Source organism: Xyrauchen texanus, chromosome 13 (assembly GCF_025860055.1).
Source record: "Xyrauchen texanus isolate HMW12.3.18 chromosome 13, RBS_HiC_50CHRs, whole genome shotgun sequence".
Lineage (NCBI taxonomy): Eukaryota > Metazoa > Chordata > Actinopteri > Cypriniformes > Catostomidae > Xyrauchen > Xyrauchen texanus.
In genome coordinates, this window is record NC_068288.1 from 28,421,653 (window position 1) to 28,445,442 (window position 23,790).

At 36.7% G+C, this 23,790-nt stretch overlaps 1 protein-coding gene across 2 annotated transcripts; it reads right to left on the reverse strand.

Moving 5' to 3' along the window:
* Positions 1–1,291: 1,291 nt before the first annotated feature.
* Positions 1,292–17,624, reverse strand: LOC127654409 (UDP-N-acetylglucosamine/UDP-glucose/GDP-mannose transporter-like). 2 transcript variants are annotated; one of them, XM_052141569.1, is made up of 12 exons: positions 17,451–17,624; positions 16,780–16,813; positions 15,622–15,708; positions 14,775–14,842; positions 14,525–14,596; positions 14,341–14,409; positions 13,857–13,959; positions 10,767–10,859; positions 6,264–6,331; positions 3,325–3,403; positions 3,164–3,246; positions 1,293–3,080 (listed from the first exon to the last, which is right to left on the reverse strand). In XM_052141569.1, the coding sequence occupies exons 1-12, from the start codon at positions 17,558–17,560 to the stop codon at positions 2,972–2,974; spliced, it is 975 nt and encodes a 324-aa protein (XP_051997529.1). In that variant the 5' UTR covers positions 17,561–17,624; the 3' UTR covers positions 1,293–2,971. The 2 variants fall into 2 exon arrangements, with proteins under 2 accessions (XP_051997530.1, XP_051997529.1); XM_052141570.1 differs by lacking the exon at positions 10,767–10,859 and having other exon boundaries at positions 1,292–3,080.
* Positions 17,625–23,790: the final 6,166 nt, after the last annotated feature.

Genomic DNA, 23,790 nt, shown 5'->3' on the forward strand with positions numbered 1-23,790 from the left:
AATACAAAATTATTTGTTTACAAAACCATAGTGCACATTTTCTTAAACTGTTGCTTGCAGGCCTTGGCAAATCCAACCACTATGTCTTCCATGTGACTTTCGAAGACCACATTCGATTTATATCAGTGCAGTCCTGTGAGTCTCTCCTGGCACATGGTTGACCTCAAGTAGGTTTTTATCGGCTTTAAAGCTGAAAAGCTCCTCTTACCAGAGGCAACAGTGACATAAGAGTCAAGAGGAGATGCAATGCAATGCTTAGATTACTTTAAATATCCAGAAGCTTCTCACTGTATATGTAATTTAGCATGTCATTTGAGCAGGTGGAGACATGGTCAGGAAAAGTATGGACAGCTGAATTGATCTCCAGTGCTAAATCATCTGAGCTTGGAGTTGTCTGGAGGTGGTGAGGAGGAAGTGGTGGTAAGGAGTGGCCCCTTTTAATGGATCTGACGTGCTTCCAATGGATGTACTGGCCATGTCTTCCTCAATGTCCTCCTCATGACCTGAAGTTGATATTGTTGAAAATGCTTGTAATGTATAAATGAGAATACAAATATCTGTGTGCCCATAACTAATCAAATCATATTTGTATAGCAGAGAGCAGGTCACAGTCAACTTAGAATAACTTCATTTTACCTTCATCTGTTGAAGACAAAGAAATTTAAGCAAAGCACCTTGAGGGGGAAAAAGAAACAAGCACAATTGTTTTTGGTCATGCAAGTACAGTCCATAGCTCTTGTAGTAGCATGCAACCAAGATATCAGAAAAATCCTACAAGAACAGCTGAGATTTGGAGTTAATCAGTCACTTCAGGTGAAGACAGGTGTGCACTATTTCACATGAGCTTGATGATTGTTTGATTCTGAACACAGCCACATACTCGATTATAAATGGGTGTTCACACGTATGCAGTTAAGTTATTGTACGTTTTTAAATTTTTATTTATCTGAAATGACACTAATTTTTACATTAAAGGTGCAAAATGTCTGCTATGATTTATCTTGGTTTAATTTTTTACATCACAAAAACCTGCTGTTTCAACACAGGTGTAGACTTTTTTATTCCACTGTATTTTATCAATTTATTTATGCACAAATCAACTATTTGCTTTGCATTTTACAATATACAAGTAAATAAAAAATAAAAATAAAAAAACATACTAATCAATGCACTAATGTAACACTTGTTTTAAAGTGGTTTATTTTTATTTTATTTTGGATGAATATACTTTCCTTTCAGACTCTAGATTCAGTTTTTAACTTCAGGTTGACTGGGTGGAATCTCTAGTTTATCTTTGCAACCTCAACTGAAGCATGTGAAATTTCCAACAATATACAGACCTCCTTGTGAGTATAAATCTTTATTGCCCAAAAAAACCCCACACAAAGTTTAAAAGAAAATACAAATTAAACATTCATTCTTTTATGAACTAAAATGCACAGTTAAGTATCTTGCGTTGATGTATTTTAAACGTCACACACACTTCCTGTTTCTCATTGCTAAAATAAGAGCATTTACTGACATCTTGACAGAAGTATAATTGTTCAATATGACAAGTGTTTTCAGTTTCAGAACTTAAATATACAAATATAAAAACAATTGAGAATAAAAAAGTAATTGTAATGAAATTAAACATTTGCAGCAACAGCAGGTCTTTGAAGTCAGTGCCAAAAAAAAAAAGAAATGCATCTATTATCTGTCAAATAAATAACAGAATTTCAAAGCTATGGTCAGACTACATGTTAAATAAATGGCATAGATGCATGTGAACAGACATTCAATCAGTAACTCCTAGAATACATCACATTTCAGTTTTTTTTAAATCCATTTATAGAATAAGAAATAGAGAAACCTGTGATATTGCCAAGAATGGATGTCATCAGACACATATGCATGTTAATAGACATTCATTCAATAACCTCAAAATACAAAAGCAACATCAGCCATAAGGTAGGGGACATTCTTAATTCTCTTTCTGCCATATCATTAATGTAGCCACATTTGACAAAGACCAATCAAAATACTGAAAAAATACTGATATTCTTGTACCTAGTATTATGTCTTTGACAGTTTACAGGTTCTCTCAATTATCAGAGATTTTAAATAAATATTTGTTAGTAGAGTTTGCAAAGTGCAACCACTACACCATTAACCTTTAATAAACAAAGCCTGATTCCTCCAGTACAAAAGAAATCAAGCGTTACTGAATCCCATTCCGCAGTACAAAAAAATTAGAAAGCTGTTTTTAGAATTTCAGATGAAATGTCTTCTGGATATTTTGTAACACTGATAACTCTGAAAATATCTCTTTAAAACTTAATATTTTAAAAATATTCAAATCAAACATCCACTTTGTTGCACACACGTACCTTATAGTTTTAAAACACTTAAACACACTTTCCCATTTATCATTCAGGCTATGAAGGAGCATTCCAGTAACATCTGGAAATAAAATGTATGGTTCAATTTGAATTGTAACAGGGTACCAGAACAACAATGTAAAATAAAATAACTCCCTTTTTACAATTTAAATACTTTTACTAAAACCTAACAGTCTCATAAAAATAAATAGCCTTACTGACAAGTTTAAACGCATCTGTAAAGCACTCTTTAACAGGCAACACAACAGGTGTTTTAACATCGACAATCATCAATTCCAATTTATGGCAATAGCAGCCAAAGTACAACATACCCAGAAAAACGGTTCATTTCAGGGCACAAACAGTCCCATTTCTAATACAAATAATTAACAGCTAAATATTGTTATTGTGACTATCACTCTGAAAAAACACATTCCAGCAATCGACTCAACTTTCAGAGTACATCATGTCTGCACCTGCAGTACATTTTACAGTCAATATCTCCATGACACTAAAAGACATCCCCAGAGTGACTTCACTGACTACTTGTTCTTGCAACAAATGCAAAAAATATTTCTGTGCATGCCGACAAAGTGTCCAAACACTGGTGGTCATACGGCCACTTTCCCTTTGACCTCCAGTTTGTTGGCATTGTCAAACTGTTTGGTGGTCTGCTCCTCTGTGAAGGTAACGTAGGAGTACACCAGACTGCCAGCAATACTGAAAAGGCAAGTATGGGCATTGAGATCATTAGCAGCAAACTACATCCATCCGTTTCCTTTTGAGAAAAGCTAACAACATACCTGATGTTTAGACCAACGAAGTTAGTCCATGAGAAAATGTAATCCCCTCCAAACACCATTCCAATATATGTCACTAATATGTTCTAAAGAGACAGAATAGTCCTGGTTAAAAAAGGCAGCACAATCAGTCTTGGCATGATAAAAAGAAGGGGGGGGAGTACTTTTAGGCAGCCGACGATGGTAGTAGTTAGCGCAGAGTTATACTGAGTGCAAAGCACTGTGGAGTACATTAAAACAAACCTACAAATGTAAAAACACAAGTTAGAATGAATGATGAAGATATGACCATTGTCTCAAAGTAAATGTAATTTGGGTTGCAGTCTCAAAGCATAAATTTAATGCTTGTTCATTATGAAAGAGAAAACTAAGGCCAGAAACACAATGTACGCACAATACAGCAAACACAAATGATTGTCCAATGCATTCACTTTTGTCTAGTTCAGATTGCTCATGGTTGTGCGTTTCCTCAACTTTGGGCACTTTAGCACTGTGGAAGGTAAGGTAAAGTCTCATAACATTTCACTTTCACAATAATTTTATTTGTAACAACGTCCAACAGTATATGTACATGCATCACAGAATATTAATGCAATTCTTGTCAGTTTTTTCCTGAAAGTATTCTCACCACAGTGTCATTTCCAACATATCTCAAATGCTGTATTTTTGGGTTGAACCCTTTTGCAAGTACGATCAAACTGGTGTGATTACACTAGGCTGGGCTCAGACATGTACTATCCAACGAGTGTGATCAGCATTTATGCTGCTTTTTACCAGCAAAATCAGTTGTCATAATGACTGAAGTGGATAATAATGAATGAACCAGCTGCTCTAATAGTCTTTTCAACATCACAATATCTTTATTTTTATATTTTACAAACTTCCAAACAATCACTAAATTAAAAGTATAAAGCATTACTGTCAGGGTTGTTACACTTGTCAGAGCAACACTAAAGCATCATAGGCTGAAATATGTCAATAATAGGCATATATTCTTAAATTACTTCCATTTATTTAATTGCCCATGACAATCTTTCAGAAGTGCAATATTATTTTTGTGTGGAGACTGGAGAACATGTGCAAAGACCAAACTGACTAATGATAAATGATACACTAAGAACAGTTCTTCAGAAACAATGATTTTGTTTGGCAAAATCTTATGATTTTATCTTAAATAAACTGTTTGACAATTAGACTGTAATCTACAGACAGCATAGATCATAATTTTCTTCTCAGTAATTTATCCATTCTCAGAAAATGTAGTATGTTATACTGTGATTACTGGATGTCAGATGCAGTTGAGATTTTGATAGACACACTTTATTATATTGTTTTAAACCAATCGGTGTTTTACAAAATAGTTTTCAATAGACCTATTAAAAGCACATCATAACCTACAGCAAAGACACAATTGCACTTGATGAACCAGGATTTTAACCCTGGTCAATGAGTGATGTATCAGTGTGACTTAACACTGAACCAGCATCCCAGCTCTAATCAGTGGATCTCTGTTCATTTTCAATGGTAGGAGAAAGTTACTCAATCTATCATGGATAATTAAGCCATTATTCATTATAAAGGTAAAAAAAGCAATTGAAAATATATTATTGACACACATCAGCCTATAATGCTTAAGAGTTGTATATAAAATAATTCCACTTGCGATTTACTGCTCTTGACAAGTGTAATCACCAGTTCCCATTCAACCCCACGTCAACATGGGAAACCAGATGTCACACTGTGAAACCACTAAAATCGTTCTTAAACTGTCAAACTCATTAGAACAGCTGTTTATTAATGATACTGATTGAATGTGCAAAACATCTTTACTCATTGACAATTCGCACTGCATGAATCTGCTGATAAGGCAAGTAAAAGTATTCACATTTATGTGCACATCCCCAGTTAACACGTTCCCCAATTGATCCATAACACCGGCAAGTGCATTCACGATCGCATCTTAGCTATCATAATCATTACAAACATCTAAAAAAAAAACATTATATGATTGATAATATATAATCTGTCCTCCAAAGCATCTGCTGTGAAGTGTAAGGTAAGATTTATTTTAATTACAGTGTGCATTAAAGAACTCACGCTGGGAGATCCGACAGTACAGGACAAATTCACGTTCGGAAAGTAGAATTCTGTGGTGTAAATGACAGTGATAGAAATTACATTTTTAAAGTTTTTGGAATAAAATATCCTTTGTAGTGCTGAGGCTAATCTCAAAGCTAACCTTTTGTGGGTACTCGATACATATAATTAAACCAATATTTTCACACTTCTCGCACAATTTGGCAAAAATACAGCTTGATTGGAAATGAAGCCCAATAAAATGATCTGCACACAAGTGACATTTCCCTTGAATTTTCTTTGTTTTCTTCAAATAATATTTGTCTCGAAAGTCAAGCATGCTCTTCATTGACACATTTGTCGACTTTATTAACAAGTAAACTACCTTCTGTAAAAACTTTGTAAGGGACAAAACTGTTTTGTGTGGTGGAAATGCAAATAATCTGGGACCGTGGGGGTATTTTTTTTAAAAAGCATACAGAAATCATCTCCCATGATAAATATTGAAATGCTTTATTTCACACTGTTTAGACAATCATAGTTAAATGACACATAATATTTAGTTTTTTTTGTAATGGATTTTCATTGTGATATATTGAAAGTCTGGGACAAGGCTTAAACAGCAAAATCGGTGCATATGCAGTAAGGCATTGGAAAACAAATTATGAAGGCCTGGTAAAAAAAAAAAAAAAAAGATTTAAATCAGTTTAAAAGTGACCTTTTTTTGTTGTTGCCCAAAGTTGAAGAAACACCCAGTATGCAACTCTGAATTGAGAAATGCCATTTCAGATATTTTTTTTTTCTAATTTAGAAAATGTCATTATTATATGAACTGCAGGAAATTATTAAAAATCACACACAAAAAATGTATGACAAAGATTGTAACATGTACTTGTTTTTCAACATGAATTGCACTGATACATTTCGGAACTTAAAGACTCACAAAATATGTATTTTGGCATAAACGTAAAAACATTAGCATGAATACATTTGTTTTATCAATTAGAAAGTTTTCATTTCAACTCACCCCATTATACAAGAAAGGATGAATTGACCTATAAAAAGCACGTCCGACCAACCTTCATAATCAAAAGCCTATGGGGGAAAAAGGGAAACAAAAAATGACAACAGTTAATAAACAGACAAGCAAAAACCAGACCAGTAGTGATACATAGGAAACTATGGCCCACTTATAAAAGGAAAGAAAAGCATAGTGTTTCCATCGAGAAATATAATTAAATATGCAGTTACAGATATGTTTGTAAGGCAGCATGTAGGTCAAAATGTCACATAGCAATTGTATTGAAAAGACAGGGAGGATTTTGAAAGTATTAAAGGAAAAGTTAACTCAAATAGGAAAGTTCTCTCATCATTTACTCACCCTTATGCCATCCCAGATGTGTATGACTTTCTTTCATCTGCTGAATTCAAATAAAGACTTTTAGAAGAACGTCTCAGCTCATTTGGTCCACACAATGCAAGTAAACGGGTGCATAAATGTAAAAATCAGTATAAAAATAATCCATAAGACTCCAGTGTTTAAATGTATATCTTCTGATGTAATGTGATAGGTGTGGGTTAGAAACAGATCACTTTTACATTCTTGTGTTTTTGGTTATTTACAGTCGGGTCCATAAATATTGGGACATCGACACAATTCTAATCTTTTTGGCTCTATACACCACCACAATGGATTTGAAATGAAACGAACAAGATGTGCTTTAACTGTAGACTTTCAGCTTTAATTTGGCGCTGGGTTTCATCCCTGGTGATGCTCTGCCAGGCCTCTACTGCAACGGTCTTCAGTTCCTGCTTGTTCTTGGGGCATTTTCCCTTCAGTTTTGTCTTCAGCAAGTGAAATGCATGCTCAATCGGATTCAGGTCAGGTGATTGACTTGGCCATTGCATAACATTCCACTTCTTTCCCTTAAAAAACTCTTTGGTTGCTTTCGCAGTATGCTTCGGGTCATTGTCCATCTGTACTGTGAAGCGCCGTCCAATGAGTTCTGAAGCATTTGGCTGAATAGGAGCAGATAATATTGCCTGAAACACTTCAGAATTCATCCTGCTGCTTTTGTCAGCAGTCACATCATCAATAAATACAAGAGAACCAGTTCCATTGGCAGCCATACATGCCCACGCCATGACACTACCACCACCATGCTTCACTGATGAGGTGGTATGCTTTGGATCATGAGCAGTTCCTTTCCTTCTCCATACTCTTCTCTTCCCATCACTCTGGTACAAGTTGATCTTTGTCTCATCTGTCCATAGGATGTTGTTCCAGAACTGTGAAGGCTTTTTTTAGATGTTGTTTGGCAAACTCTAATCTGGCCTTCCTGTTTTTGAGGCTCACCAATGGTTTACATCTTGTGGTGAACCCTCTGTATTCACTCTGGTGAAGTCTTCTCTTGATTGTTGACTTTGACACACATACACCTACCTCCTGGAGAGTGTTCTTGATCTGGCCAACTGTTGTGAAGGGTGTTTTCTTCACCAAGGAAAGAATTCTTCTGTCATCCACCACAGTTGTTTTCCGTGGTCTTCCAGTGTTGCTGAGCTCACCGGTGCGTTCTTTCTTTTTAAGAATGTTCCAAACAGTTGATTTGGCCACACCTAATGTTTTTGCTATCTCTCTGATGGGTTTGTTTTGATTTTTTAGAGACAGCTCTTTGGATCTCATATTCAGAGTTGACAGCAACAGATTCCAAATGCAAATAGCACACTTGAAATGAACTCTGGACCTTTTATCTGCTCCTTGTAAATGGGATAATGAGGGAATAACACACACCTGGGCATGGAACAGCTGAGCAGCCAATTGTCCCATTACTTTTGGTCCCTTAAAAAGTGGGAGGCACATATACAAACTGTTGTAATTCCTACACCGTTCACCTGATTTGGATGTAAATACCCTCAAATTAAAGCTGAAAGTCTGCAGTTAAAGCACATCTTGTTAGTTTCATTTCAAATCCATTGTGGTGGTGTATAGAGCCAAAAAGATTAGAATTGTGTCGATGTCCCAATATTTATGGACCTGACTGTATATTCTTTATGTATACCACCCCTACTGGGCAGGGAGAAGAATTTAGCAAAAAAGGACCTAAATATTTCAGTTTCTCACCCAAACCTATCATATCACTTACGAAAATATGGATTAAAACACTGAAGTCATATGGATTATTTTTGATGCCTTTATGTGCTTTTTGGAGTTTCAAAGATTTGACACCCATTCAGTTGCATTGTATGGAGCTAGAGAGCCAAAATATTCTAAAAATCATAATTTGTGTTCTGCAGAGCAAATAAAGTCATAAACGTCAGGTATGGCATGAGGATGAATAAATGAGAGAAATTTCAATTTTGGATTAACTATCCCTTTAAAGGCTAAACCACATTTTTCAGTTGCTGTAGTATGGGTGCATTTGGAAAACGGCAAATGCCAAAATGTATTCACATAATGGGGAGAAAACAACTTGGTTAACCCTTGTGTTGTTCCAAACCTGCATGACTTTCATCACCATTTACTTTCATTGAATCTTTTTTCCCAAAAAATTTATGTGAAAAGTGAATGTCTGAACCGGACTAACATCTCCTTTTTGTGTTCCACAGAAGAAAGAAAGCCATTCAAGTTTGGAACAACATGAGGGTGAGTGAGAAATTTATTTATTTTTTCATTTTTGGGTGAACTACCCCTTTAAAAACCATATAACAAGTTTAAAAACGGTTGAATAACTCGCATAGCAGACCCACACCTTATTTCAAGCATAACTTCATAAGCTACTATATTCACTGTGCCAGTTACGCGGTCTAGCATAGTAGCAGCATTGTGCAAGAGACACACCTCCTCCTGTGCTCACTCCTTGATGCAGCACTTGCCAAATAAACTGAGGCTTCCCTGTGAACACACTGAGCTAAATAATATGAGGCTTTCATAGAGCTGAGCCATGTCATCCTAACCTTCCAAACAACTGAGCCTTGTGCTCATATGGCTTTCTCAAATAGACCAGGATGTAGCACACAGGGTTTTTGTTCTTGAAAATTATTTTGTTATTTCTACAAGGGAAAAAGTATTCAGACAGGATCAGACAAGATGAAATGTATGTAAGTCAGCTATGATTCAGAGTCGTTCAGATCAGCTAATAGTGTGCATGTGTGTTAGCTCTCTGGCAATGTGCGCTCATTTGTGGTTGCCAGATCATCAATGGTATGTGATCTTGTTGAGATACAGACGAGTCACACATGTCCTGAGGTACTTTAAGGTCTGGAATTCAGAAACAAGATCTGATTTATGACTGGTACCAAACTACCTGGGTTCTTGCTAAATGGTCATAATAGGTTTTAAAGCCAAGGCTGTGATCAATAAAACGTTACCAAATTAATTACATGCAATGCTAATTAATCTAATTAGTCACATATATAGACAATATCTGCCATATAAAGCCCTTAAATATACACCAATCAGCCACAACATTAAAAACACCTGCTTAATATTGTGTAGACCCCCTCGTGCCGCCAACCCGCATCTCAGAATAGCATTCTGAGATTATATTCTAACCAGGCGTTTCCGTCCACAGAACTGCTGCTCACTGGATGTTTTTTTGTTTTTGGCACCATTCGGAGTAAATTCTAGAGACTGTTGTGCGTCAAAATCCCAGGAGATCAGCAGTAACAGAAATATTCAAATCAGCCCATCAGCGACTACTATTGATGACTACTGACTACCACCCCAGGAGTCACAAGTTTGAATCCAGGGCATGCCGAGTGACTCCAGCCTGGTCTCCTAAGCAACAAAATTGGCCCGATTGCTAGGGAGGGTAGAGTCACATGGGATAACCTCCTCGTGGTCACGATTAGTGATTCTCACTCTCAATGGGGCATGTGGCAATTTGTGCGTGGAACTCAGAGAGTAGCTTGGACCTCTACATACGGAGTCTCTGTGGTGTCATGGACGATGAGCCACTTGATATGTGCGCAGATTTACGGTCTCAGAAGTGGAGGCAACTGAGACTTGTCCTCCGCCACCTGGATTGAGGTGAGTAACCGCGCCACCACCAGAACCTACTTAGTGGGAACTGGGCTTTCCAAATTGGGAGAAAAGGGGATAAAAAACAAACAGTTTTATGAGTATTTCTGTAACTGCTGATCTGCTGGGATTTTCACACACAGTCTCTCGAATTTACTCAGAAAAAAACATCCAGTGAGCGGTAGTTCTGCGGACGAAAACACCTTGTTGATGAGAGGTCAGAGAATGGCCAGACTGGTTCGAACTGACAAAGTCAACATTAACACAGAAAACCGCTCTGTACAATTTTGGCGAGAAGAATAGCATCCTAGAATGCTATTCTGAGATGCGGGTTGGCACTGTTTTGGCGGCACGAGGGGGACCTACACAATTTTAGGCAAGTGGTTTTAATGTTGTGGCTGATTAGTGTAAAATATTCAAAGACATTAATGCATTACACAGGTAAAGGAGTAAATAGATTTAGATATATTCTTTGTTTTACTTCCATATCATCATGCATAAGCCTCTTACCTTATCCATTTCTCCTGTGACATGTGCCAACAGCAGAGTTGGGAGAATCATAAATAAAGCATTGTAATAGAGCAGGGCATACTTTCCAAGCTCCTAAACGACACAAAGACGACAACAGATTTTCAGGTACAAAACAGCCACGTCTTTATTGCCCTCTTGTATAACACCCACTTCACTAGCTGCTCTAAGATCACAACCAGCTGGCATGCAAACAGCAGTATGAAGACAAAAATCTAACTTCAAGGATTGTGAATTACTCTCAAGTTGTAACATTTGGCTTCTATTGTTCAAGTTGCCACTGCTTTAATTAAATCTATATTTCACTAAGCATGGTAACAGTTTACTTTCATAAAATATTAAATCTGGAGCAGTCTGAAAAGTACTACATCTTTATCAGCATACTTCAAATAGAGCACAAATTACCTATTTTTTCAGTCAAAGTCAGAAGGGTAATGCAATAAACGCTACTCATGTTGCCACACCAAATTAGTAAGCAGCCAAGGATTTCTGCCCTTTTACATAAATTTAACCACAGGCATATCTGGGAGGGGGCCTGTGTAGCTCAGCGAGTATTGACGCTGACTACCACCCTTGGAGCCGCGAGTTTGAATCCAGGGCGTGCTGAGCGACTCCAGCCAGGTCTCCTAAGCAAACAAATTGGCCTGGTTGCTAGGGACGGTAGAATCACAAGAGGTAACCGCCGCATGGTCACAATTAGTGGTACTCTCTCAATGGGGTGCGTGGTAAGTAGTGCATGGGTCGTGGAGTGTAGCATGAGCCTCACATGCGGTGAGTCTCTGCAGTGTCATGCACAGCGAGCCACGTGATAAGATGCGCAAATTGACTGTCTCAGAAGCGGAGGCAACTGAGACTTGTCCTCCGCCACCTCAACTGAGGTTAGTAACCGCGCCACTACGAGGACCTTCTAACTAGTGGGAATTGGGCATTCCAAATTGGGGAGAAAGGGGGATACAAATTGTTTTTATAAAATGCACAGGCATATCTACCAAATATATCGAAACTGAAATGTGTCTTTAACACATCAGTGCATGCATTCAAGATCTTCTTATGCTAGGCTTGGAGACCAATAAAAAAAGTCTTTATAAAAACTGTGACAGCAAATTACCCTTTTCACACTCTAAACTACAGCAAGTTAAACTTCTATAGAGGTACATGGGAGACCAATACAAATATTATTTTTCCAATCGCAGTAGTATTCACTAGTTTTCTTTTAGTTGTGGCAGGATAATATAACTAGAATAGCAGAGATTTACAATAAATAATGAAAAATTAAAGAGGTTTGATAGATTTAAGCTTAAGCAAATGTATCATCATAATCTGAGAAAATTGTCTAAACTAATAACACACAAACAGTTGTACTTTTCAAAATTGCATTGAAGTCTTTGAGTAATAATTAAATAACAGTACAGGCTGGAAAAAGTAATGAATCTCTTAAATTCGCCAAAAGCTATTGAGTCAGATGATTCAATTGAGTTATTAGAAAATTATGAGACTGGAAGTGTGGTTTGCACAGGTACATCCCCTATAAAAGCACACCAAGTAAGTTTACTGACAAATTAGTTATTTTCAAGAAAGATTGGTAAGTGTCAACCATGCCTCAATCCCAGCAACTTTCACAGGGCTTTAGAGGTTGCATTATACAGATGCAGGAAAAGGCTACAAAAGCATTGCGAAAGACCAAGTTGTTCAATCATGATAGTACAAATTGCCTACAAATTAGAACTGTTGCTACTTTATCTTAAAAAATAAATAAATATCACTCCAAGAGCACAATGGGCAATCCTGAAAAAGGTAAGAACCCAAGGGTAATAACAAAAGACCTCCAGAAAACAAACTCTGAAACTCTTTGATCATGTGTCCACTATAAGAAAAACACTGAACAAGAATGATCACCATAAAGACCACAAGTACACCACAAAGGAAACCACTTCAGTCAAAAAAAAGTGACATGTCTGAAGTTTTCCCAGTTTCACAAGTTATCTTCTCAGAAAACATTATATGGACAGATGAGATAAATGTGAACTTTTTGGCAAAAATGCACAACACAATGTGTGGAGGGAGGACAATGGGCACTAAACACCAATACTTTCATCCCAACTGTGAAACATGCCTTGCAAAAATTGAGGGAACAATTAAATCAAATGTATATCAAGACATTTTACAGGAAAATGTCAGGGCAGCAGTCCATGACATCAAGCTTAAGAGGTTGGGTAATGAAACAAAAAAATGGCTGAAGGATATTTGTTTTGGAATGGCAAAGTCAGAATCCTAGATATAATGCTGTGGTATGACCTAAAGGCAGCTGTGCAATCAAGACAACCCAGAAATACTGATGAACTGAAACAGATTTGTAGGAATTAATGGTCCAACATTCATACTCAGCATTGCGTTAGTCTTAGAAGCAGCTACAGGAAAGGTTGGTGAAAATTGTTGCTGCTAAAGGACGATCTATGAGTTACTAAATTCAAGGGTTCAATACTTTTCCAGCATGCACTGTGAATGATTACGGTCTTCAATAAAAATGAAATACACAACTGCTTGTTTTGCTACTTTATTTAGACGGTGTTTGTCTATAATTGTGACTTCGATAAAGATCAAACCACTTTTTATAAATGTATTGTAAGGGGAAAGGTTTAAAAAAAAAAAAAAAAAAGACGAGTTGGGACAAGCCAAATACAGAAAATCTACCAAATAACACTTAACACTTAAGTTGTAACCCTTTTGCAAATGAGGAAAAAGTAGGTAGAGTGACACAGCACAATTTTTCTTTAAGCAAATATAATTTATCCTTCAAAACTAGAATAATTTGAGAATGAGCTTTCTGAAAGCATTTTTCATTCAAAATGATCACAGTGGACAGAATAGGACATTAATGATGAATCATCCACTAATATATTTATGACAATAAAAAAAAAACAGGTCAATAAGATATTGCACTGCATCAAGAGTTTCTTTAATTGGAGTGAGTATAGGAAAGAAGTTTATCTAAATAAAAGACTATGAACTTCTACCAATACTACAGCTGCTTCCTATGAGAGCACTCAAGGTCATTTTGAGCACCATTCTTACCTTGGAGTCAAGTTTCTGTTTTACAAAAGCCCCATTGGCAGCAGTTAAGATATCATTCATTAAAATGAACAGGTACCCTTGCAGGTCAAAGGCCAGATCAGCACTACACAAGGAATAAAAGAGCAATGATCAAAGATACTGAGCAAAATTCATGTTATACAATGTGTGGACATGGTTAGTGGTCAAGTCCTCCTTGTGCTGAACTTTTGATGTATTAAAATCTTGCAGATTTGGCAAACAACTTATTTCCTGTGTAGCGCAGTAAATAATTGAGCAATTTTTGGAACCTTAGAGAACTTTTTTTTTAACCATCCTCATGAAAGAAAAATTGTGTAATCAAGCTGATAATAATGATGAAATAAAAAAATAGACATGTTTATTCTGCAATGGCCTAGGTAGGGTTAAACTGGTGGTTAAATAATGAATCACTGTTAAAACTTTATGAATGCAGGGGAGCGATCTTTTTTCATTTGGAAATATTTACCTTGCCGCTACAAAGGCCCCCAGAATCACTGTAAATACAGATAGCTGAACTGACCAGGAGAATTTCTTTCTTTAAAAGGGAGAAAAAAATATTTACCATTATTATTATTACTACAATCATCATAAATTAATCAGTTGTAAGATTTGTGGAATACTGCCATGATAGTGTCAATAAATGAACTCACTTTAACAAGAAACCCTCTGCAAGCATAGTAAAGAGAATAGAAAACCTCCTCAGTACTGTAAACATTGGCAGGCTGAAACAGAAACAGTTATTAGACATCAATATACAACATACAAATATAAAATTCTACTTTTTCCAATGACATCTATATAAGATTTAACGTATAACATATAACATAAATATTCGCCCAAAAAGTAAAACATGTATTAATTAACATTGTGAATTTTAAGTGCTCATGTAGTGGAACATACTTTAGCCTTTTTGTCCCAAAGAGTCCTGTTATTTGATTCCCTACATACAGAAAAGGTAGTGGAAATGTCTGCAACAAACATAGTAGTAGATATTGAGCAAGCATATCAACAAGGAAGATGAAAATGTCAGGACAATATCTCATAATCCCCAACAGAACTACAAAGCAACACTGTCTAAATTTTATTATATTGTTAATAATATTATTCATATTTAAAAACTATTTTATCTACCAAATCAAAGTCATGTGGAGTAACCAACAGTTGGTAACCATTTTGTTGTTCATGTTCACAAAAACCTTAAAACAGGGAGGGACCACTTTAGACCCTCAAACTGAGTGTGAAGCTAAATAAAAATAAAAAAAATATATTACATTTTGACATTGTTCCGAAAAGGCAAATTTGGTTCTGGGCATGACAAAACTCTTAATATTTTTACATTGAAAAACATGTTTGAAATCTTTCAGAAATTAAATTGTTTAGATTAAATTGTTTATACTCATGTATTCAAGGCACGTGAAAGTGTTTTACGATATACTTGGTTACACCACATGACATTTTTTTTAAGTCATTAAATGAATTATTTTGTAGAAAAACACTTCAAAACTGTATGGAACCAAATTGGACACAAAGACAACATTTCTAAGAATTCGAAACAAGTGTTTTAAACTAGATTTTTTAAAGATTTCTTATTTTTAACACCTCAGACAAACTTATTTGTCAATAACTCTTATAGAGTCTGTAGAGCTAGCTTGGAGAAGAAAAAAAACATATGACGATATGACAATAAGTTATGACCATCTGAGAATTTAATTATTATTTTTTTTATGTTTGAGGCAGGATTCCTTACCTTTCTAGGAATGCTACCATCAAACTCAGGGAAGGTGAGCAACCGGAAGGCCTTTCCCACCCGTAACACAACAACTGTTACCAGCATCTGTGGAAATATTTTTAAAAAATGAAATCACACTGTCTACAGCCGTGGCCAAAAGTATTGGCAGTGACATATATTTTGTGTTTCGCAACTCCTCCTGAGGAGTTAGTTACGGAATCGTGTCAAAGAGCTTTCTCAATATTGGCAGCAGGTTGGTGCGAGTGCATCTGCATGCAAAGACTTTTGGACAATGGCCTGGTGTCAAGAAGGGCAGCAAAGAAGCCACTTCTCTCCAGAAAAAACATCAAGGACAGACTGAAATTCTGCAGGAGTACAAGGATTGGACAGTAGACTGGTGCAAATGTATTTTCTCTGATGAAGCCCCTTCCAACTGTTTGGGACATCTGGAAAATCAATAGTCTGGGGAATTAAAGGCAAGCACTACCATGAGTCCTGTGTCGTGCCACCAGTGTAGCATCCTGAGATCATCCATGTGTGGGGTTGCTTTTCATCCAAGGGAGTGGGCTCTCACAATTCTACCAAAACACTGCCATGAATAAAGAATGGCATCAAAACGTCCTGCAAGAGCAACTTCTCCCAAAGATCCAGGAGCAATTTGGTGATCTGTGCATTTTCCAGCATGATGGAAAACCATGTCACAAGTCAAGAGTGATAATGAAGTGGCTCGGAGATCATTACATTGAAATTTTGGATACGTGGCCAGGCAAATCCATATAGAGAATCTGTGGCCAATCCTCAAAAGGCGAGTGGACAAGCAGAAGCCCACAAATTGTGATCAACTCCGAGCACTAATAAGGCAAGAATGGATCGCCATCAGTCAGGATTTGGCCCAGAAGCTGATATCCAGCATGCCGGAGCAAATTGCAGAGGTTATGATTAACAAGGGTCAACATTGTAAATATTGACACTTTGCATATATTGAATGTGTTTGGCAATAAAAGCCTTTAAATCCAGTATACCATAGAAACATGTGAAAAACGTATCAACAAATACTGAAGCAGCAAACTTTGCAAATCACAAAATTTATGTCACTGCCAATACTTTTGGTCCCGGCTGTATATATGCTACACGGGACTGTTTAATAGAGTATAAACAAAATATTTATACACCCACCTGACCAATGCCAAGACATACTGAAGATGGGAACCTATTTAAAAAATAAAAAAAGAACTTTTTATTGCAATTACTTTAACATGGTTGGTTCTGATTGTTATTTATAAAACAAACCTTGACATAGGTGCAAACTTGATCATTCTATATCATTATTATTCTACCCCACTAAGTCACATCGCCTAATATAAACATCGTTTATCCATCTGCAGTCAAATTAAAGAAAACTTCACAGAACAGTACACATACTTATATTTTACATAATTCTTCTATTAAATGGTTCAAATTGGAAGAAAAGGTTGTCTGGTATGCAGCTCCATGATGGCACAGTCAGTGATGCATCAGATGGTAATACCATTGTACTTTAATATATATTTATTAAAAATGTGTGTGTGCCATGGTAGAAAATGTCTAAACGTACCATGTTATTAAAATCCTATTCCAAACTATGACTTTACCACAGTTCCATGTTATAAAAACATTATAATTCTACGAAATGTTTGGGTACTTTTTGTCAGTGTAATTACTGAAACAGTCCCAGCCTCCCATTTTAAAAAGTGCCACACAAGCCACCTGAAATCACTGTCCTCCCGTATCACACCGATACTGCTGAAAACTAAGTTGCCAACTGTTCAGTCAGGCACTAGTAAAATATCAGTCAAAAGTATTCTTACCTGTAATTGGTCAGGACGCTCTTATTCACCACAACTATAAGGAACGAGCTTATTCCGTAAAAGCCTGCGGCTAAAAGCTTCAAGAGTACCATTAGCGTTTGGTTCGCCATCACCGCCGCTGCTTCATTTCTCTGCTCGTCGTCTTTCTTCCACCCCACGTTGACGCCTCTGAACTTCCGCCATGTTTACCGAGAGACGTCATATCTATTTGAATGCTCTTTGTCGCCACCTTTTGGCAATTTATTGCGCTACGTTTGCAACCAGACCCTTCGCTAAGCTCCGCCGGTCTTGGTTTCAGTCGCTCGCTTTAACGAGCTCGACAGAACTCGCCATTCAGACCTTATTCACGCCAGCGCCATATTTTAATTTTAATGGGAACGACTACGAGGCTATGAGGAATAGACGTACAGTGTCTTCAATGGACTGAAAAAAAAACATTGATAAAATATCTGTCGTTTTGTAAAATAAATCGGAAAATTACACAGTAATCTTTGATTGAAAACTCTCCAGAAAGAATTGTGGCAAATGATCACCACAGTAAATTATAATCACTGTCACATAAAAAGAGAAAAGCATCACAATAGCTATTACAAACCTCATAATAGTAGTGTAAGTGAAAAGAACTGCTTATAACATTTCATAACACACTCATTTTGATGTTGTTATCTCTTTATTTACTATCACATTTACTAATACCTGAATCAATACGTAAATTAACCAATATTAAGTTGTTCGCTACGGAAGCGTATTGCATTCACTTGAGAAAAAAAAATCTACTCTGTTTTTCTGAATTAACGAGTTAATTATCTCAGAATTATGAGATAATTTTTCATTAAAAAAAATATTTTGTTCTGTTTTTCTGAATTAATGAGATCCCTCAAAATCCTGCCAGGAGCTCTATTTTAGCTGGATTGCATGGAAGTAAACATGTCCCGCCTTTCAAGTTTAATCCGGTTTTATATATATTTTATATTTGATTTTAAACTTGGCCTTCAATACAAAGACATTACTGTCTATAATACTGTCATGGCTGAGACACCCTTTGATCTTCCAAAGGACACTAATCAAGCAATTGGCTAGTTGATTTTACGAACGTTCCATGATTGTCAGAATATTTCCGGTCTAACGCTACGTTAGGTTCATCGACGACGCCGGTAACTGTCAGGTAAGACTAGGACCAGATAAACATGGCTTTCTACACCAGATCCCTTCAACATCTGCCAAGGATAACGATAAATGACGTACACCGAATAATTCAAGCGTCATCATCGGCTCCCAAGAGCAAGAGGGAAAAGGGTTTCAAGATATACGTCTCTTCATTCATTGACAATTATGAAGGTAAGTTATGCTATGTCTTTAGCTAGCTGTAGCCCTAACGTTAGCGATGATGCTAGGTGACGTTAGGCTAGAAAGTAACCTTTACAAAATACTTATTAAACGATTAATTTTAGTTGTTGGTCACATGTGGTTTATTATATGTTCATTTTACTATCTGACATTGAATAAATGTATGGGCGTTTCTTCAACAAGGGGCACTTTTAGGCTTGTGAAGTTGAATAAAAAAACTTGTTCAAAAGTCACGTAACACCGTCTCATAAGTTTAAATTATTTGTCTAGTTTTAAGGTCTGTAAGAGGACAAACTTAGATTACAAGAGAAGTTATGAGACTGTGTTAGTCTCATAACTAAGAAGTTATGAGTTATTCTGTTTTTAGATAACAGCAGTGAAATGTCATTTCCACCACATCTCAATGCTGTTATTTAAAAACAGAATAACTTATGTCAGTCAAGAATTGTCTAGGATCATTTTTGTAACTAGTTTTATCAGTTTTTCCACAATGTACAATAATTATACATTTGTCAATGAGATAAATTAACTGCCCTAAGGACCAAACGGTGAACAGTACACCTGTCACACTCTGAAATGTAATACTGGTTTGGGCAAGAGCTTATTAGAAAATAAATGACTTGCATTTTTATATTAAGTAGAGCATGATCTCGTAAATTGTGGATACATTTTTAATGTGTGATGAGAACTTTTAAATATTTTTTAAAAATGTGGGTGGTGATGGAAATTACAATGAATTAACGTGAATGTAGAGAAACAGTGGAGATGTTTATTAGAAAAACAATTAAACTCATCACACTCAGTAAACTCAATTCACAAAGCCATTAAACATAACCACAACTGTTTTTAGTGTAGTGCTGAGTTTGATGTATACAACTGATTTGTCTCACAGATGAACGGTTACAGTGCGTGTAAATAACTGACACAACTTATGGCAAGGCAAAAATATAAGCAATAAATGATGCAACAAAATTGAATTTTCATTCATCTAAATGAAATCAATTAATATAAAAGTATAATTTAGAAATAAAAATAATATTATAATCTAAATATAAAAAGTATTGTAATGTATTATAATATAAAAAGTATTACACAAATCTACTCTTGCAATCCATATCAATTGTACTTTGGTCATATTTTTAAAAAATGACATTTTTGGTTACAAAGTACATAAAAGTGCCCATAGTCTAAGAATCACCCATATACTAATGACTTGTGTTGTTCAGTTACATGTATTGACAGTATTTGGTTATCCCCAGTATCAAGTAAAGACAGACAGGGAGAGTCAGCATCCGTGCTACCTGTCATAGATCTTTGAGGAAACATGAGAAACCTCACACCATCAGAGTAGGATGAAAGACAGTTCAGTTGTTCGTCTGATCCAACCAGTTCTGTTCTGGGGCTTCAATTTGGCAATGATGGGTTAAACTGGCAAACAAATGTATAATTACCTAAACAAGTTGAACATCTTAGACAACTATCTAGCTAGCCAAACGTTTGAAGTAGGTAACACTATGATGACACGTGCCTGCCCTATTAGTGTTCTAGTAGACCTACCATTCCTATATGAAACCCCAGAAGCTGGTTGTTGAGACAGTTGCTTTGCTGTTTATATTGTGTTGTGTTTAACTTACTTTCTTACTAACCCTAAAGTAACCTCATTCTCTAACTCATAGTAGCTAACTTGAAAAATAATGCAAAATGCACTTTTGACTTTGAGATATCTGATCAGTTTGTGATCTCTGCTGATTATAACACACTTTTTTGTTTTTTAAAAGATTGTCCTAGAAGACTCCACTCCTGTTCAGCTCTATGAGGTTCGAGTGCTCCTGTGTGGCTGGCAGAGCCTTAATCATAATGTTGCATTACTGTATCAGACTGTACAAAACATGTGTTTGTGTGAAAATCAATGTAAATAGTTCTCTTTAAGAAATGCACATGTATGTACATAAACAACAAACCTATACAAGGTACCTTTTGTTATTATGAATTCAGTGTTAGTAGTTATTAGATTACATTAAATTTTATTGTCATTTAGCAGAGTACAGGTACAGAGCCAATGAAATGCAGTTGACATCCAACCAGAAGTGCAAAGAAGCATTAAAGTACTGTTGAGTACTGTATTATGTGCAGTTATGTGGACTAGTTATCTACAAACTCATAACTCATACAAAATGTCAAACGTTGCATCACAATGTTACAATTATAGGAGCCATGTTATTGTTGAGTGTAGTATGACAGCTTGTGTCTTTGTATAATAAATGTCTGAATTAACTCATGTATTTGTGTTCCTCCTGGCAGTGTAAAAGACAATAAATGACATGTAAACATTGTCAATATTTCAGACAATTTTCTGAAAGGTATATCACAAGATACAAAAAACAAACAGCATAGTAAATTACAAAATATATAAGCAGTATATGGAAGCTCATAGAGAAAAATACAGTCCTTGGCGCTGGTAAACAAAAATTGTTCCACTCAAAAGACATGGCACAGCTCCTTGAACAAGTTTTCAGCGTCCTGTGGTTATGATGAAATCTTCTAGCTTAAAATGTCGACTGCATACCCGGGTGTTATCGGTAGGAGTGAAGTTCTCGCGTCTTATCTTGACTAGCCACTGAGCTCGTACCTCAGGCTGATGCGGAAAACGATGAAAACTTCAGAATTATACCTCGATGAAACGGCACATCGAGGAACAATACAATGTAATTTAGAGTTGCCAATTTGATACTGATATGTAAGACGTTTCTTATTTACTGTTAACATTTTACATACGGTACTCGCTGATAGCTTGCCACTCACTCTTCCACAACATCTACATCGGAAATACCGGTAGTAACCTAAACCGGAAGTCCCCCCGCCCACCACGCAGATTTCGAACGTTCGTCGCGTCACCTGTGCACATAGCGAATAGACTTTGCATTTAAAGGGGTCATGACATGGTTTTTTTTATTGTATTATTATGTTCCCTTAGGTGCAATTATAGTATTAATATATTTTTTTTTAAGAAAAACTTTTAAAATCTAGTGATTTATGACCTTTTCCCACCCTGTTTCTCATCCTCTGATTCAAACAGTCTGTTTTGGGGGCGTTTTCCATTTAAGACTTCAGTGTTAACGCCCACTGTTATGATTGGCTAACGTCAGTGCCTATGTATCAATTATTGACGCCCCCAGCCAGAACAATATGCAAGTAAACTAAGTAAAAACACTGTGATTATTCATAATGAATGAAATTGCGCTTTAAAAAGTAGTTTAAAGTTTAAAATAGATTAGGCCTACTTACAGTTTGCGTCGTCGTTGTTCCCAGAATAGTCGGCACGGACTTATCTTTGAGCAACAGTTTTCTGGCAAAGAAAGCATCATATTGAGATTTGTTCTCAAAACAGTCATCCTTAAAATGTACAGAACAAACGCTTAAGTTAACACTGCCGTGACTGGAACGTCCGCAAAAAATAAACTGCATCCATTTTTCCCTGACGTCTGGATCTTTCGGCAGCTTATTCAGAGGTTTTGTTTGACCACAGCCAGGAACAGCACATCTGTGTGGCATCGTAGTTTTCCTGTGCACAAGTAGTCTCTGTCAGAGCTCGCTGTCCATCGACTGAACACTTGTGAGGCGCACGGCGATACGAAATGAGCGTAGCTGTCTTGCGCTTAAAGCGTAGTTATCTTGTGCTGGAGGCGGTCATATGCAAACGCTGTTACGTCACTTCTAACCGACACGTCACTTCTAACCATGAATCCAGAACGAGCTGTATTTTGAGCTTGATTAAATAAATGATTCGTTTAGAATGGGGAGGACGTCTTAAAATATTAAACTTGCAGGACGTTTTAATGATACAAAGACCTCTTATATACCAAAAGATCAAGGCAAATTTGGTTTCTCATGTCATGACCCCTTTAACACTATAGAACTACCGGAATTCTAGAACTACTAGAATGGCCATAGCAGTCATTCTGACCGTTCATACTAGACTGTACCAAAATGTCATGTCATATTTACATTCGAAACTTCTATTGAGGTTTTAGAATGAAGCTTCTAATGTCTGTCGTCATATTTTATGGCGTCATCACCCTAAAAATGTATTGAATAAAATAGAATAATATGGATTAAATGGAGCCAAGCTGAACTGAGATAGTCCTACATAATACGATTTTTTTTGTAATATATAGTAGTGCTAGACTATACACATACATAGGCCTATATATATTATATATTAGCTGCTAGACTGCCCCGGAAGGTGCGTGCCTCGCTTTGTGTACAGCAAGTTTTTTTCCACCACAGTGAAAAGGGTTTTGAAAGTCTAAAAGCCAACAAACATGGATTGAGGCAGAATATTTCGTTAGATAAAAACATGTTGTGAATTTTGGAAATTATTACATCTATCCTTTTTCAAAACATGTTGACTTTTGGACTTTACTGCCGTCGGCTGGGGGAGGAGTGAGCTGGTGTACGCCAGAGGGAGGAGGAGCGGTTGTGGACCAGGAGACAGCGAACAAGTTTTTTCCTCTCTCCTCTCTCTCTCTCTCTCTGTGGCACCCCTCCTTGCTTTTTCCTTCTCCCCATTCCCTCTCTTCGTCTCTCTCAGGGCTCAAGAAAGGCAGGGAAGATCTGCCAGAAGTTACGGCCGGTAGGGCAACGCCCCCCTCGAGGAAGAGAGGGGAGGGGAATGCATCATTCCGGGGTTTCCCCGGCCTGAGTTGGGTGATGGAGGAGTGTGATGAGGAGGAGGGTTGGGCCGGGCTAATTAATCGGGAGGGGTATAAAGACTAGCCGGAAGCAGCAGTTTGAGAGAGAGAGATGCGCTTGGCTGTGTTGCATGTGTGTTCGTTTGTGTTGTGTTTTGTCATTGGGATTTGTGTTGTGCTGGTTCATGCCTCCTCCTTGCTCTCCATTTTGACTATGAACAAAAGTGTAATAATAGTGAGATTTAAATTATTTTGTTAAAGGACAGGGCAGCAAAATATTAGCATATCCTGTCGAACTCAAA